The 17,219-nt window shown below is 41.6% G+C and overlaps 1 protein-coding gene across 1 annotated transcript; it reads left to right on the forward strand.

Moving 5' to 3' along the window:
• The first annotated feature begins 16 nt into the window (after positions 1 to 16).
• On the forward strand, positions 17 to 16,315 carry COX15 (cytochrome c oxidase assembly homolog COX15). The gene is made up of 9 exons (XM_081245741.1): positions 17 to 192; positions 1,406 to 1,596; positions 5,679 to 5,801; positions 6,092 to 6,278; positions 8,123 to 8,290; positions 10,356 to 10,437; positions 12,590 to 12,744; positions 14,279 to 14,392; positions 15,313 to 16,315. The coding sequence occupies exons 1-9, from the start codon at positions 103 to 105 to the stop codon at positions 15,442 to 15,444; spliced, it is 1,242 nt and encodes a 413-aa protein (XP_081101867.1). The 5' UTR covers positions 17 to 102; the 3' UTR covers positions 15,445 to 16,315.
• The last annotated feature ends 904 nt before the right edge of the window (positions 16,316 to 17,219 follow it).

A 17,219-nucleotide genomic window follows, 5' to 3' on the forward strand; every position in this document is an offset into this window, starting at 1 on the left:
GCTCGTTCTGCGTGACCCGGTAGTGCTTCTCCAGTCGGTGGCGGAGAAAGGAGACCAGGGAGTGCAGGAGTGTGGAGGTGGCAGTTGTGCACTGTTCATAGTATGCAGCGATTACTCTTTCAGCCCTTGAAGGCAGTGATGGGGAGCCCGTGTCTCCGGCTCTTGATTCCTGGGGCGGCGCCTAGAACACAGGTACCGCACAGCAGCGGACTGAGTCGCGGAAGCTGGCACGGGGTGAAAGGGCCAGGACAGAGCTAATAATTCTCACATGTCACGTTTCCGTAGCTCCTTGGAGTTCACGACGCATTTACTTATGTCTAGGGCCCCTGAGTTCGGATCTGGACTTAACCACTTAGTAGCTGTGGGCTATTAGCCAAGTTGGGTAACCTTTCTGTGCCTCAATTTATTCATCTGCAAAATGGGGATAATAGCACCTACTTCATAAGGGTTGTTGTATTAAATAATTTAATATACATAGAGGCTTGGCACATAGTAAAAGCTCAGTGATTTTTACCCATATATTTGATTTTTGCTCAAAGCTCCCGGATAGGTTAGGGACTATAACCCCATTCTACAGAGAAAAGTAAATTGAGGCTTAACTTGTCTAAAGTTACTTAGTTAATTAGAAGCAGAATAGGGAAAACATGGGTGTTTGGACTCTTAGAGATAGAGTCAGGAGAGGGCGTCTATTCGCTGAACTAATAATTATCGCGTGATTAATGTGTGTTAGGAACTGGGCAGCAAAAGATAAAATACCAAAAGTTTCCTGCCTTAGAAGAAGGCTCAGTTCATTCATTTGTAACTGATTTGTCAAATCTTTATTTAGGTCTTGTTATGTAAGGGAACTGTGTTTGAAACGAAGTGTGCAAGAGGGAAAGAGCCAGACTGACTAGACATTGCTGTCCCACAGCTCATAGCTTAGTGGGAGATGGAGACAAACCTCTGTGTACTGAATGGTACATTACAGTGTGTGATGGAGAGGTATAGTGTGCTGGGAGAGTGACCTATTGCAGATGTGGGGGAGTCTGGGAATACTTCCTAGAGGAGGTGACATCTAAGCTGAGATCTGCAGTAGATATTATCAGTCAGGGGACCAGTAGTGCCCCGGTCAGAGAAAAATCATATTTAAAGACCCATAGGAGAAAGAAAATAATCCATATTTAGGTGTAGAGTTAAGTCTGGGGGAAATATGCAGAGACCAGAAGGTTCAGGTGGTGTGGGGATGGATTGGAGGCAGTTGGGGGTGGATGTAGTCCAGATAAGAGATGATAATTTACCAGGGCAGTAGCAGTGGAAATGGGGCCATTCAGGGTACTCCACACCAGATAGAGATTGAGTGTGAGTAGCAGTGGAGTGAAGCCTTTCCCTCTTTCTCCAGTTGTAATTTGTCTGTCTTGATCCTTAGTGTGGTTGCAGCTGTGGGATCAGGCGCCCCTTGAGGCCAGGGCAATACAGCACCATCTCTGAAGTAGCTTTGCAACCTGGAAGGGGTACAGTGTCCCATCCTTCAAAGGCTGCTGAGCGGGTGGTGGGCCGATGGCTCCTGGTCTGCAGTGGAACAGTGGCTGGAGCAGTTATTCTTGGTGGAGTAACTAGGTGAGTAGTTTGTTCATAGTGAGTCAGCTATTTGAGTCATCGTTAAAGTGCAGGATGACGGAGGGGCAAGGGACATTAGAAATCATTTCATCTAGCTCCCTCATTTTACGTATGAAGAAACTGAGGCCCACAGAGGGAACAGGTCTGATGGCTTGCCCAGCCCTAGAACAGTTTAGGGTTTTACTAGTAGAAGCCCTTCATAAAGACTGCTTCAGGTCTTACCTGTTAGCTGTGCATTGTTTGTGTATATTGCCCCCTACAATCAGAGTTCAAATTTGTCACAAAAATTTTTGTACAGTTTGTTTGAATTAAGTACAGATAAGTTCCATACCTCTCAGTTGGTTCCTATGCATGCCTCTTAGGTCTCTTTAAATCTATAAAGAGATTTTATAGATTTGGATTCTACTCCCTCCACCTCTCCCACCCCCTTTGCAGTTTTTTTGTTGTTGAAGAAACCCAAGTCATTTGTCCTTTTGGAGTTTCCCACAGTCTAGATTTTGCTGATTGCATACTTATGTTGTTTAACATGTCCATTGTCCCCTGTATTTCCTGTAAACCACTTGTTGCTTGATCCGATTCAGGTTGGGGGGCAGGGGGCAAAATACTTCACAGGTGATTAGAACATTCATAAATATCTGGTGTCTGTTAGAGATGTCAACAGCCATTGATGATCATTGCCTAAATACATTATTTCACTAGAGTTGCAAAATTGTAATAGGTATTTTATTAGCTTAACTATAAAGAGAAACTTTCTCTCATCAGCAATTTGGTTATCCTAAGGTACAATGTGTTAGGAAAGGCAAGATAAACACTTGATTCCTTTCCTTTTATTTACCAATTTTCAAAATAAGAAATTGGTTCCCAAGCACTCTCCAAAGGTGACCAATAAAGTGAGTTTTTAAGTATTAGGAGCTCCTCGTTTTAAATATATTTGATATGTTTCAATCCATTGTACTGAGATTTGCCCAAATTGTCCCATCTTCATCAGTGGGAACCTCCTCATACTGGCTCCAGAGTCTTTTTGACAGGACCCTAGTAACCTTTTTTTTTTTTTTTTTTTAAAGTTTATTTATTTATTTTTTTAATTAGTTTCTGCTTTATAACAAAGTGAATCAGTCATACATATACATCTGTTCCCACATCCCTTCCCTCATGCATCTCCCTCCCTCCCACCCTCCCCATCCCACCCCTCCAGGCGGTCACAAAGCACCGAGCTGATCTCCCTGTGCTCTGCGGCTGCTTCCCACTATCTATCTACCTTACGTTTGGTAGTGTATACACGTCCATGCCTCTCTTTCGCCTTGTCACAGCCCACCCTTCCCCCTCCCCATATCCTCAAGTCCATTCTCAAGTAGGTCTGCGTCTTCATTCCCGTTTTGCCCCTAGGTTCTTCATGACATTTTTTTTTTAATTCCGTATATATGTGTTAGCATACGGTATTTGTCTTTCTCTTTCTGACTAACTTCACTCTGTATGACAGACTCTAGGTCTATCCACCTCATTACAAATAGCTCAGTTTCGTTTCTTTTTATGGCTGAGTAATATTCCATTGTATATATGTGCCACATCTTCTTTATCCATTCATCCGATGATGGACACTTAGGTTGTTTCCAGCTCCGGGCTATTGTGAATAGAGCTGCAATGAACATTTTGGTACATGTCTCTTTTTGAATTATGGTTTTCTCAGGGTATATGCCCAGTAGTGGGATTGCTGGGTCATATGGTAGTTCTATTTGTAGTTTTTTAAGGAACCTCCATACCGTTCTCCATAGTGGCTGTACCAATTCACATTCCCACCAGCAGTGCAAGAGTGTTCCCTTTTCTCCACACCCTCTCCAGCATTTATTGTTTCTAGATTTCTTGATGATGGCCATTCTGACTGGTGTGAGATGATATCTCATTGTAGTTTTGATTTGCATTTCTCTAATGATTAATGATGTTGAGCATTCTTTCATGTGTTTGTTGGCAGTCTGTATATCTTCTTTGGAGAAATGCCTATTTAAGTCTTCTGCCCATTTTTGGATTGGGTTGTCTGTTTTTTTGCTATTGAGCTGCATGAGCTGTTTATAAATTTTGGAGATTAATCCTTTGTCAGTTGCTTCATTTGCAAATATTTTCTCCCATTCTGAGGGTTGTCTTTTGGTCTTCTTTATGGTTTCCTTTGCTGTGCAAAAGCTTTGAAGTTTCATTAGGTCCCATTTGTTTATCTTTGTTTTTATTTCCATTTCTCTAGGAGGTGGGTCCAAAAGGATCTTGCTGTGATTTATGTCATAGAGTGTTCTACCTATGTTTTCCTCTAAGAGTTTGATAGTTTCTGGCCTTACATTTAAGTCTTTAATCCATTTTGAGCTTATTTTTGTGTATGGTGCTAGGGAATGATCTATTCTCAAACTTTTACATGTCCCTGTCCAGTTTTCCCAGCACCACTTATTGAAGAGGCTGTCCTTTCTCCACTGTACATTCCTGCCTCCTTTATCAAAGATAAGTTGGCCATATGTGCGTGCGTTTATCTCTGGGCTTTCTATCCTGATCCACTGATCTATCTTTCTGTTTTTATGCCAGTACCAGACTGTCTTAATTACTGTAGCTTTGTAGTATAGTCTGAAGTCAGGGAGGCTGATTCCTCCAGCTCTGTTTTTCGTTCTCAAGATTGCTTTAGCTATTCGGGGCCTTTTGTTTTTCCAAACAAATTTTGAAATTTTTTGTTCTAGTTCTGTGAAAAATGCCATTGGTAGTTTGATAGGGATTGCATTGAATCTGTAGATTGCTTTCGGTAGTAGAGTCATTTTCACAATATTGATTCTTCCAATCCAGGAGCATGGTATATCTCTCCATCTATTTGTATCATCTTTAATTTCTTTCATCAGTGTCTTATAGTTTTCTGCATACAGGTTTTTTTTTTTTTTTTTTTTTTCTTTTTGCGGTATGCGGGCCTCTCACTCTTGTGGCCTCTCCCGTTGCGGAGCACAGGCTCCGGATGCGCAGGCCCAGTGGCCATGGCCCACGGGCCCAGCCGCTCCGCGGCATATGGGATCCTCCCAGACCGGGGCACGAACCCGTATCCCCTGCATCGGCAGGCGGACTCTCAACCACTGCGCCACCAGGGAGGCCCCCTAGTAACCTTTGATTCCTTGCTTTCTGGATAAGATGTTCCAGGTTTGTCTTGTACATTTCCCGCCTCAGACCAGAAATCAGCTTTTTTACTTTTGGAACCCTGACCCCTTTTTGTGAAAATACTTTATAGTGTTAATAAAGTTTGTGTTCCTCAAATTCTCTCCACATTCCCTGTGCCCTTATTTCAAAATACCTATGTGTTATATAGGCTGTTATGGGAAACTGCAACAAATTTGAGTTGTATTGTCTTTAAATTCACTCAATAACCTAAACCGATTTATATCTGTAGCAGTCTCTTCTCCCTGTGTAAATGATATTGGTTGGGGCTTCCCTGGTGGTGCAGTGGTTAAGAATCTGCCTGCCAATGCAGGGGGCACGGGTTCGAGCCCTGGTCCGGGAAGATCCCACATGCCGCGGAGCAACTAAGCCCGTGCACCACAACTACTGAGCCTGCACTCTAGAGCCCGCAAGCCACGACTACTGACCCCGCATGCCACACGACTAAGCTCACGCACCTAGAGCCCGCGCTCTGCAACCAAGAGTAGCCCCCGCTCGCCGCAACTAGAGAAAGCCTGCGCGCAGCAACGAAGACCCAACGCAGCCAAAAAATTAATTAATTAATTAATTTAAAAAAATAATATGGGTTATGCATTTAGGACACATTTCTTTCGTCTAAGGGTTGGTTTTATCTGTCAAGGAATGCTAGTGAAAGAAGTAAGGAGAGTTTAATGAAATAGTACAAGGAGTAAAGAAATTTGTACCTGATAGCAGCTGCTTCTGACAAAATTCTAAGCAGTAAGAAGACAGCAAGTTGTCAAAAGAGGAAACGATGAAACGATGTGTTTACCTTTATAGGGGTAAAGTTCAGATCCACTTGCTGCTGTAAACCATTTATGAATGATCCAGTGTGGTGCACACACATATACACACTCAAGTTTAATACACTCAAATTTCTTTCCTATCTTAAGGTTGACAGAGTCTGGCCTCTCAATGGTAGATTGGCATTTAATAAAGGAGATGAAGCCACCTACAAGCCAAGAAGAATGGGAAGCAGAATTCCAAAAATATCAGCAGTTTCCAGAATTTAAAATGTAAGTATTATAGAAAATCGGGTAAACTTCCCAGTAGGCCCACGCAATCTTTTGCTTATTTAAACATTTCAGAATGTTTAGGTTCCATTATTTTTCGATATTTGGTTCAGTTATGTTTAGTGAGCTCCCTACTCTAAACCTCCAATTCCAAAGTGATTCTGAGGTGGCCGATGAGGAAGAGGGCAGACCAGTCAAGCTTTAAAATCGAGAATGTTCCTACATTCTATCAGGAAATAAAAATTAGATGAACTTTTTTCTCTTTCTTATTTTTGACGTCCCTTTTCACCCAGCTTGAATCATGATATGACGTTGGCAGAATTCAAGTTCATCTGGTACATGGAGTACTCGCACCGAATGTGGGGTCGCCTTGTAGGCCTCGCATACATCCTGCCTGCTGCCTACTTTTGGAGAAAGGGCTGGCTCACCCGTGGCCTGAAAGGACGTGTTCTTGCCCTCTGTGGTTTAGTTTGCTTCCAGGTGAGATTTACTCAAGTTTGGGAAACCAGAGATGTTCTCAGGAGCCTCCAAGTTGGCATTGTTTTTAATGAAGTAATCTTTGAAACAGTGTAACAAAGTGGGTAAGAGCATGGATTTTAGTGTCACAGGCCTGGTTTCAAGGCCCAGCTCTGTCACTTAGTAGGGCATGTTGTCTAACCTCTGTAGGCTATGCTTTCCTTACCTGTAAATGGGGATAATAATAGAACCTACCACTTAGGTTCTGTGAATATTAAGTGAGATCATGCATGTCAAGTGCTTAGAGTAGTGCCTGGAATCAGGAAGCACTCAGTAAATATGTTTTTATGTCACAAGAATTGGAGTTTCTTTTCCATCATGGCTTTCTTCCTGGGTTCTTGTATCCTCCCTTTTTCTAACTTGCCTGCTCTATGGGGAAGTGGGATCCCTATGCTAGAATGGCTATAGAAGCAAATAGGGAAATTCCAGAAGAGAGAAACATTCTGTGGGATGAAGAATCTTAGAATACAGATGTAGCTGAGAGCTGAAAGTATAAATGGTGATTAAAATTATATAAGTTGAACTTCTCTCTTTTCTTAAGGAAAAGGGCTTTGAATGACTCCCACAGTTAAGGGGTTAGGGAAGCCTGAGAGCCAAGGAGAGGAGTGTTAGAGAAGACACGTGTGAGTAGTTGGGTCAAGGTATACAGGCCCTAAGGGAGAGTCTCAGAGCATCAAAGAAATACCAAAATTTGATCAAGAGGAAGCTAATTGGTTGATTTAACTCAAAGTGGTAAGAATACGAACCAATGAAAAGGAATTAAGGAGGGAGATGTAAGAGACAAAATAAAGGTGATAGAAAAAGATAATAAAGAGTTAGACATTAATAAAAATCTAATAGAAACTAGGAAGGATTGATGAAACAAAGTGAAAGTTTGTTTCAGAATTAAAAAGAAAAATAAAACCTACTTAAGATAGACTTCCAGGGAGGCAAAAATTTGAAGATGGCAAGATAGGATTATGGGAGGAGGAAAGTGAGGGCTGGCAAATCACACTGTATACTCCCTCATCTTCCAGTGTCCTGTGCAGATGAAATCACGATCATTAGAACATGTAGGGTAGTCTTGAAGGGGGCAAGAAATACCCAAAAAGACTTCCTGAGGAGTATATATTTAGAAAAGGTGGGATTCTCCCGCCTCTTTAAACATGATTATTGGCTGGGGAGAGTCAGGGTGAAAGGGTACCTTATCTGATATGACTAGAGCTGACAGTTGTTTGGTTACTTGAAAAAGTCAGTTAAAACAGGGACTCATAGAATAATAAGACATACCTTAAACTTTTCAACTTAAACATGTACTTTCATTACCATTTTTTAAAAGAGGAATAGAAATTTAGACACTTGCAAACCAATTTGCCTGAAAAGCCTTATAGATTTTTATGACGTCCCCCCAAACCTTTATAATTGTCTTTTTCCACCTAACGTGACAGTAATTGTTTTTAAGCAGTTACCTTTGTGAGGTTTCTCCAAAGCATCTAGTTTTTGTAAAATCAAAATGTCTTTTTACTTTCATATTTCACTGGTTTACATAATGTTAAATTATGCCAAGTATTTGTAAGCTTTTGCCCAAATACACTTTTGTGTACTTTTCTATATTTGGCTTCTACTTCAATAAAATGTTATTCTAAACAGTGGTGAAGTATTTTTGGTGCTGTATGTGGAAATTGGGTAGGTCTTGATTCCTGGGATACTGGGGATATGGGAGGGTATGGAAAGGAGGAGTCAGGTAGGAGTACTCACTTTCTCAGAGAGTAAAGTTGAATAAACAGCTTCAACCTTCTTTTGTTTGCCTCTTCTCTTTTTGGTTGCAGGGCCTGTTGGGATGGTATATGGTGAAAAGTGGCTTAGCAGAGAAACCAGATTCCCGTGACATCCCTCGGGTCAGTCAGTACCGCCTTGCCGCCCACCTGGGATCGGCCCTTGTGCTTTACTGCGTCAGCTTGTGGACCTCGCTCTCACTGCTGCTACCTCAGCACAAGGTGAAGTCAGTCTGTATTGTCTACCACATCTGTACAGATGCTGCCAGGGTCAGAGAAATGGAAATTCTGGTACTAATGGGAAGTTATTTGTCAAAATGCATGCATTCCCTTAGTAACACCTATCAGTTTTACCAGAAGCTAGATATAACCAAAGTTTAGAGAAACATTGAACTTTGGGACTCTGGATAGCTTTGGGACGGCAAAGTAAAAACTGCAGTTATTCTTTTGGGCTGGAGCAACTTATTCAAAGGAGAATTAGTATAGGTGCCAAATATTTTGTCAGCATTGCCTATCAAGAAAGATGAAAAGATGAATTTTAGAAAAAGGAAAGAGTACCAACAACAAGAGATACCCCAACCACTTTATTTCTGACTCCCAGAGGGATGATGGATGGAGAGGTGAGGAAGACCAGAACGAGAGCTATTTGTAGACCTTTAGTGGTGTACAAGAGTGACGTTGAGTTGTTTGTTCTTTATATGGGGACCCTACCATTCAGCAAATCTAACAAAATAGTAAACCGTAGTGATCTTGCTTAAAAGTATTTTCTCTGTATGCTGATTAAAGGAAAACACTAGGGTTTTTTTTTTTTTTTAGGTATTTTTTAAATGAGTATTATTTTAGGTATTAAAGTCATGGTTGGCCTGGATAACCTGTTCATGGAGTGAAGTTTAGGATGATAGTAGGACTTTTAAATAGAATCATCCAGTAGGTACTTGGAGCCAGTGGTCCGAATCCCAATAAGGACAGGGGATGTTGACTTGGCAGTCATCCCACAGGGAAGCCAGGTGGGGCTGAAACATTGGTATAGTAGATAATCCACACCTGAGTAGTTCCTGTTCTTCTTACTTTCAAAGCCAGACATCTAAAATGAATTGACTACATCTGTAGCTGTACATCCTGACAACCCATTCTTGTTTTCCAATTCTTGTCATCTGGCTTCCCCACCCACCCCTATATATACCCAGCCACACATTCACCTCCACACTTACACACATGCCCACACTCTCCTAAATACTCTCCACCGAATGGTACTCTTAAAGATTACCAATGACTTTTTAATTATTAATTATTTTTCTCTTTTTGTTTATTTATATTCTGCACTAATTACAGAAAGGATTTGAGATGCTAGTCAACCACATAGAACTGTGCTGTCCAGCACAGTGGCTACTAGCCACATGTGGCTATTTAAATTCTAATTAAAATTAAATAAAATTAACTTTATATAAACAAACTTGTGATCGACTTAAACTTTAAATAGAATTAACTTAAAAAAAATTTTCAATTGCTCTAGCCTCATTTTAAATCCTCATTAGCCATATATTAGACAGCACAGATAATAGAACATTTCCATCATCACAGAAAATTCCAATGGACAGTGCTGATATACTGTCCTGCAAAATCTTAGTAATGATGCCTAACTCTTCACATACTAGATTGTAAATCATTTGAGGGCAGCACTCTGACTTTCCTTTGTATCTTTATGGTTATCTGTGTATAAAGTTCTTACTAAAGATTTGTTGATTCACTGATTATTATCACAGGTCGGCTACAGTAGAAATAAAAACAAATTTTGGCTTTACCCAAAACACTAAATGCAAGAATCTCTACTCTAGGCATTTTGTGCAGTTTTGATTCTGATTATATTTGCTAAACATGAATTATTACACACAGCATGAAAATCCAGTTCTGTACCTTAAGTCGCATCACTTTAACCATGGTGAAGTATTTTCCCGTGAACAATGCAGATCATTCAGTTACTGAACAGATATATATTGAATACCTATATGCCAACTACTGGGCTAGGATTACTATAATAAGCAAGTCAGATGGCAGTTCCTGCCTTCACAAAACTTACAAGATAGCAGGGAAGACAAATAGTAAATGTATAAATTTAATAAAATTTAGATAGAATAAAATAGAATATCTACTGGGAGTACTTAACCTAGTCTAGGGGTCAGAGGAGATCTGACCTCAGATTGTCTCTGGGGTTTGGCTTTGGAGATCTTTGCTGCCTTTCATAGTTCCTGCATTCAGTTTATCTGTGTGATTTTCTTTTCTTATTTAGTTGCCTGAAACGCGTCAACTCCTGAGGTTGAGACGATTTGCTCATGGAACTGCAGGCCTGGTGTTCCTTACAGCTCTCTCAGGTAGGACTCTTCTTATCAAAGTTGGCCTAGCTTCATTCCACATCAGGTGGGATTTCTTGCCTAACGCTTTCCTCCTGTATCTTTATATTTCCTTTTCATACCTGCCTCTATCATATACCACCATCTTCATCCTCTTGTTTTCTATTCCTTCCTCCCTTCCCCAAATCCTGCTTTCCAGTTAGTTGAACAAAAATATTGAGTATCTATCTGGATCCAGACTGTCTAGGTTCAAATCCTGGCTTTACCACTTGTGAACTACATGACCTTGGACAAGCTATGTAACCTCTCTGGGCTTCATGACCTCATCTATAAAATGGGGAAGATGATAATAGTTTGAGTAATATATGTGAAGTGCTTAGCACCTCACATGTAGCAAAGGCTATGTAAGTGTTAGCTGTTGTTATTATATAAACATTATTGTTATTATTATTATTTTTTTTGGCTGCGTTGTGTCTCTGTTGCTGCGCGTGGGCTTTCTCTAGTTGCGGCTAGCAGGGGCTACTCTTCGTTGCAATGCGCGGGCTTCTTATTGCAGTGGCTTCTCTTGTCGCAGAGCATAGGCTCTAGGTATGCGGGCTTCAGTAGTTGCAGCACGTGGGCCCTAGAGCGCGCGGACTTCAGTAGTTGCGGTGCCCAGGCTGTAGGGTGCGTGGGCTTCAGAAGTTGTGGCTCGTGGGCTTAGTTGCTCCGCAGCATGTGGGATCTTCCTGGAGCAGGGATCGAACCCATGCCCCCTGCATTGGCAGGCGGATTCTTAACCACTGCGCCACCAGGGAAGTCCCGACATTATTGTTATTATTACACTACACCAAGATGGGTCCGACAAAAGCCTGTCCTCAAAGATGGCCTTAGATGGGGAGTTTACTGGGGCAAAGAGACTAACACAGATCTTTATCATTCTTTAAATCACACCTCTACCTCTCTTACTCTGGAACTGCCCTATACAATTATCAGTCGCCTCGTGTGACTATTTAAACTTAAGTTACTTAAAAGTAAATAAAATTCAAAGTTTAGTTTCTCATTCACATTAGCCACATTTCAAGTGCTCAGTAGCCACGTGGGTGGCTAGCAGCCATTGTATTGGATGGATGACAGATATAGAACATTTCCATCATCTTAGAAAGTTTGATTGGACAGCACAGCTCTAAATAAAACCATCAAACCAGTGATCCACCCAAGCCTCCTCCCCTTTTTTGGTGGAAGAACATGAATTTTGACTTTATAAATGCCATTTATAAAAATAAGGAATGTGATTTAACATACCTGAATCTTTGATCATAAGTAATGGATCAGTCATCCATTAAATTCATGGATACCTTCTTTGTGTGTTTACCCAGGATTTAGTTTATAAGATTTTTTTGAGCACTTGAGGAAGACAGATAATGAACAACAAAACATAACATGTCAGATAATGTTTGGTGCTTCGAAGAAAAATAAAGCAAGATAAGGGGATAGAGGTGGGGTGGGGGAGGGCTATCTTATGCAGTATAGGATAACTGGGGAGATCTCTTTGATAAGGTGACATTTGAGTGGAGACTTGAGGAAGTGAAGGAGTAAGTTAACTAGTTCCAGAATAGATGAGTAGTTCTCAGTTGGGGAGGTAAGCAGGACATCACAAGCACTAAGGGAACTTTTCTAAACTAATATGCCTCCTCTAGAGCTTCTAGTCCACCCCTCTAGGGGAGGCATGCCAGAATCTTGGGGTGGGAATAGGTAAGGATGCAGCGTTTTTTGTTTTTTGTTTTTTAAGTTTCCATGGTGATTGTGATATATATTCCCTGTTTGAGAACCTGTGCTACTGATCTTTCTATTCTCTGACTATTCCTTTTGTCTAACTCTGGGATAATAAACATTTTCTATGTCAGAACTAGTATTTGGGGCTTCCCTGGTGGCGCAGTGGTTGGGAGTCCGCCTGCCGATGCAGGGGGCACGGGTTGGTGCCCTGGTCCGGGAGGATCCCACATGCCGCGGAGCAGTTGGGCCTGTGAGCCATGGCCGCTGAGCCTGCGCGTCCGGAGCCTGTGCTCTGCAGTGGGAGAGGCCACAGCGGTGAGAGGCCCACGTACCGCAAAAAAAAAAAAAAGAACTAGTATTTGATCTTTGATCTCTTCTTTCTTTCATTTTAATAAATACTTTTTACCTTGGAATACAGGGGCTTTTGTGGCAGGGCTGGATGCTGGGCTTGTTTACAACTCCTTCCCCAAGATGGGAGAATCTTGGATCCCAGAGGATCTCTTTACCTTCTCCCCTCTCCTGAGGAATGTTTTCGAGAATCCCACCATGGTGCAGTTTGATCACCGGATTCTGGTAAGTCTGGCTGGTGGTGACTGGCTACTAAGCACAGGGAGCCTCTTCCCGGCTCTGCGACGTCTGAGCACTGATGGCAACACTGAGACGGTAGAGTGGGAATTAGATTTCCTTTTCTTTTTAGAAGAAATTTAGTACCAGCTTTCTGATGGGACGTTTTTGTCTTAATTACCCACACCCCTCTAGCCAAATTCTGACTTTCAGGATACTGCCACCTTCTGAAAGATTCAAATATGCCTTTTATCATCTGGCAAATGATAACTCCCCTCAATCCTGCACATGCATAGGAGAGTCATTTTAGCAAAAATGAGGCTGAGTAGAGAAGAGAGTACAAGACAGTGGTTGCTGAACACACAGCTGTCAGGGCTGAACCAAGACCCCAAGGAGCTAAGAGCATCATAAATACTCATTTTATTTAAGCCAATATTTATTAAGGGCCTGCTGTAAGATCAGCTTGGTGGCCTGGGCACGATAAATTGGAGCAGGGAGAGATGAGCAGCAAGGAGACCCGGGAGAAGCAGTAGTGCTATTGTAGTAATGCCGTGAGAGTGATGGGCTTCAGGGCTTAATGGTGGGACTGGGACTTGAGAAGCTTGGTGAATCTGAGAGAGGTTGTAGGGAACAGAAGACTGGCTGCAGGAATAAAGGGAAAGAAGGATCACAGGAGATCCCAGAGTTTCTTCTGTGGCATGTTTAAAACGCACCAGCAGAAAATGGGACCATTGGCATGAGTGTTGAGCTAGAGACAGAGGATGTCATCAGACTGAGGTACGTTGAGTGTGAGATGATAGTATGCACCCAGAGAGAGGCCCAGGGGCCTCATACCCCGATGGGATGCTGGGGCTTGGGCAAGTTACCTTGTGTGGGCTCAGTCCCCACTGCCGCACAGCATTTTGGAATAAGTCAGGTCTGGTTGAAATGGTCATCGTGGACAGCTCTGAAAAGGAAAAGAAATGAAACTGGTATAGAAAGTGATAGAAAAACCTTCTGCTTGACATCATGGAAGGGGGATGGAAACCCTCCTGCCAGCTGCAGACCCTCTTTCTGAAGAGGTGGAAATGAAAAGGAGACTTCAGATCATTTTCAGCCCTAGCTGGCAGCACCACCACCTCCTCTCGTCACAGCCCAGGGAAACAATAACCTTCATGTGCTGGTGTTAGCCCTGTTTTAAAACTACAGGATTGGAGGAGAGATAAAATTAGGGATAAGGATGAAAAGAATAATTTAAAAACTGAGGGCCACACCTGGGGGACACCCACATTGGAAGGTGGATAAGATTGCTGAGAGTACGTGTGTATAAAGTGGTACGTGCAGAAACTTTAGGTGGAGCCATGCCTGGTTGGCATTGAAGTGGCAAACAGAAGAGGAGCGTGGAAGAAGCGGAGGAGGAGTAATCAGGTGGTTCTCTGCCTGGGAGGGGAAAGTGCTTAGTGGTTATTCAGTGGATCTGGTGGAGTTACCTGTAAGGTGAGCAGAAACCAGGAGGGTGGGACATTTCTTCCTGGCACTGGATGAGACTCTTTCCTCCCTGCAGGGAATCACTTCAGTTGCTGCCATTACAGCACTCTACTTCCTCTCCCGGAGAATTCCCCTTCCTCGAAGGACCAAGATAGCAGCAGTGACTCTGCTAGCTTTGGCATACACACAGGTATAAACCACTTCTTTTTGTTCTGAAGGTGTCCCCAAAACAAAATTTAAAAAGAAAGGTAACAGACTCGGAGAAAATATTTTCAATATTTATAGTAGACTAAAAGGTTAGCAACCAGAAACTAAGTAAAGGATATTAATACACAATTCTCACAAGAGGAATGAAGAATGGCCAATAAATATGAAAAGCTGTTTAGCCTCACCTATGATCAGAGAGGAACAAATTAAAGCAATGTGTGCCATTTTGTACCTGTCAGATTGGAAACAAATGGAAAAAAAAAGGTAAGCAGATGTTGGCATGGGTATAGGAAAATGGATACCTTTGTATATTCTTAGCGAGAGCATGAGTTGGTATAGCTCTTTTTAGTGGGCGTTTGGCAATATCTTTTGAAGTGTTAAGTGTTTAGTCCTTTCATCAAGCATATTGACTTATTAATGCCTGCCCTGTCCAAGGAAATTCATTGTGGAATTACTGTGATAGTGAAAAATTGGAAACAGCCTAAATAAACATCTATGGTATATCCATACTGTGGAATACTGTACTGTAGTTTAAAATAATAAGATCTCAAGACATACATTAAGTGAAAAAAAGCAAGTGACAGAACAATATATTTTTTTAAAAGCACCAAGCTGTTTTTCTATAAACATGTATACAAAAGTATAGGTGTGTAGAAACTGATAACAGTGGCTACCTTTGGGGAGAACTGGGCTAGATCAAGGATAATTAAAAGGAATTTTAGGTTTATCTAATTTGTTTGAATTTCCTTTGTTTTAAGTCTACTTGTGAAATTTAACAATATATTTTGTAACATTCTGATGGGAGAATGTGGAGGATTTGTGTATCTGGTTATCCATACCAGTCATTTCAGCTCTGAATATGTGGTTCCTACTTGGCTTACTGCTTTCTTTCCTTTGTAACAGGTGGGCTTGGGGATTAGTACTCTGCTGATGTACGTCCCAACTCCTTTGGCTGCCACTCACCAGTCGGGCTCCCTGGCTGTGCTCAGTGTTGCCCTTTGGCTCATGAATGAACTCCGAAGAGTCCCAAAATAATTCTCAAGGATCAGCTTTCTAGGACTGAAACTGTGCTTTTGAGAGATTATCAGAGAACACAAGAACTTGAACTTTTCTGAGAGGATGACCTTGGCATTCCAAGCAGTTTCCAAATTGGTCAAGTTATGTAAATTGTTTGCCTGTTTTTGGGACGGTCACTGAATCAAGAAAGTCATTAAGTATGGTTATGCTAAAGGTTCCTTTTTAAATCCATTACTTTTTGTGTTGAAAATTGGATTTAATGTAGAGAAAGAATTGTCTGTCATTCGCTTCTTAACAGGCTCTGTCTCAGGATTCTTAAATGTTGACAAGCTGTTGGTTCTACATGCATAATCTCTGTCTCCTTGACCTCCTGAGTCCTGGATTCTGCCTATGTAGAAATTCTTTATGGACTCAACTTCACTTCCATCACGTAAAGATTCAAAGGGATAGACTGGCATACCCTGAAGTAGCCAGATAGCCTTCAGCAAGAAATAGCTGCTGTCTTCTAGTGTTCTGATTTTCAAAACTGGGGAAAGCACTAACCTAGTTCCTCCTGAGATAGGGCTGTTACATTACTAGGTGAGATGAATGGAATACAGTATAAATCAGTTCCTGAAAGGGTTTCTCAACAGCCTCATGGATAAGAAAAATATGGCCTTGATGGTGTAGTACATGGACATCTATTCAGGTATTTAAACAAATTGTTGATTAATGAATGTGTGATTTGGGCCTCTACTGATATTTCACAGGGCTCTTATTCAACTTTATTTTTTAAATCAGCAATTTGAATGAAGGCATCAGAAAGATTTGAGAGTGGAGCAACCCAACATTGCTGATGTAACAGAAGACAATTACAACTCAAAACAGTTCCAGAGTGGCTCCATCAAGATGAAATTAAACAGCTCATAAATGTAGCATCTTCATTTAAATTATAAATAGCTTGTATAAATTTGGGGTAGAGAAAACTGGCTTATCATGTTATATAAAAAAGACTTAGGGGAGGGACTTCAGTTGGACACAGGCTCGACATGAACCAGCCATGTGATGACACTGATAAAAATTAGTGGTGTTTCAGATTTTATCAATAGAAGTGTCACAGCCATGGTCAGAAGACCTCAATGCAAATGCTGCATTTCACTACGGGTACCACATTTTTTGAGGATATATATCCAGACAAAGGGACCAGGATGGTGAGGAGTCCAGAACGTGTTTCACACAGGGAATACTTGAAGGAACTAGGGGTATTCAGCTGGAGGAGAATGTTCAGAGAGAAAACAAGAATCCTGCCCTTGAGAAGTTGAAGCCCCTTCATGCAGAAGAAGGAATGAGCTTCCTTTGTGCTGCAGAGCTGGGAGCCGTGGGTGAAAGTTGCAGAAAGTTAGTTTTTAGTTTTGTAGAAGGCAAGAGTCAATTGGACCAAATCAAATGCCCACTAGGGTCAGGCTGGTGCTGACTGGCAAACTGGAGAGCAGGTGCCTGAATAAGGGACTATACCACTGCTGAGTGCTGGCCTCTTGCTGCTCCGCAGGTCCGGAGTTGTCAGATCTGATTTTTCAAAGAAACTAAACATCCAGATTTTTATGTGAATGCTCTCAAGTCTTTTAGAACATTATGCAGGCTAAACAGATCTGGGAGCCATAAATGACCTAAGATTTGCCCCTGTACAATCTCTGGACTAATGATCTCAGTTCCCTTTCAACTCCAGTATTCTCTGGGTTTCAGTGTGACCAACAGTGTATCATTCTCAAATGGTTCTTAGCAAAATACAATTAGACGGTTTGATTCTTAAAAAG

The sequence above is a fragment of the Mesoplodon bidens genome (genome assembly GCF_964165515.1).
Source record: "Mesoplodon bidens genome assembly, chromosome: 1".
In the NCBI taxonomy this organism is placed as follows: domain Eukaryota; kingdom Metazoa; phylum Chordata; class Mammalia; order Artiodactyla; family Ziphiidae; genus Mesoplodon; species Mesoplodon bidens.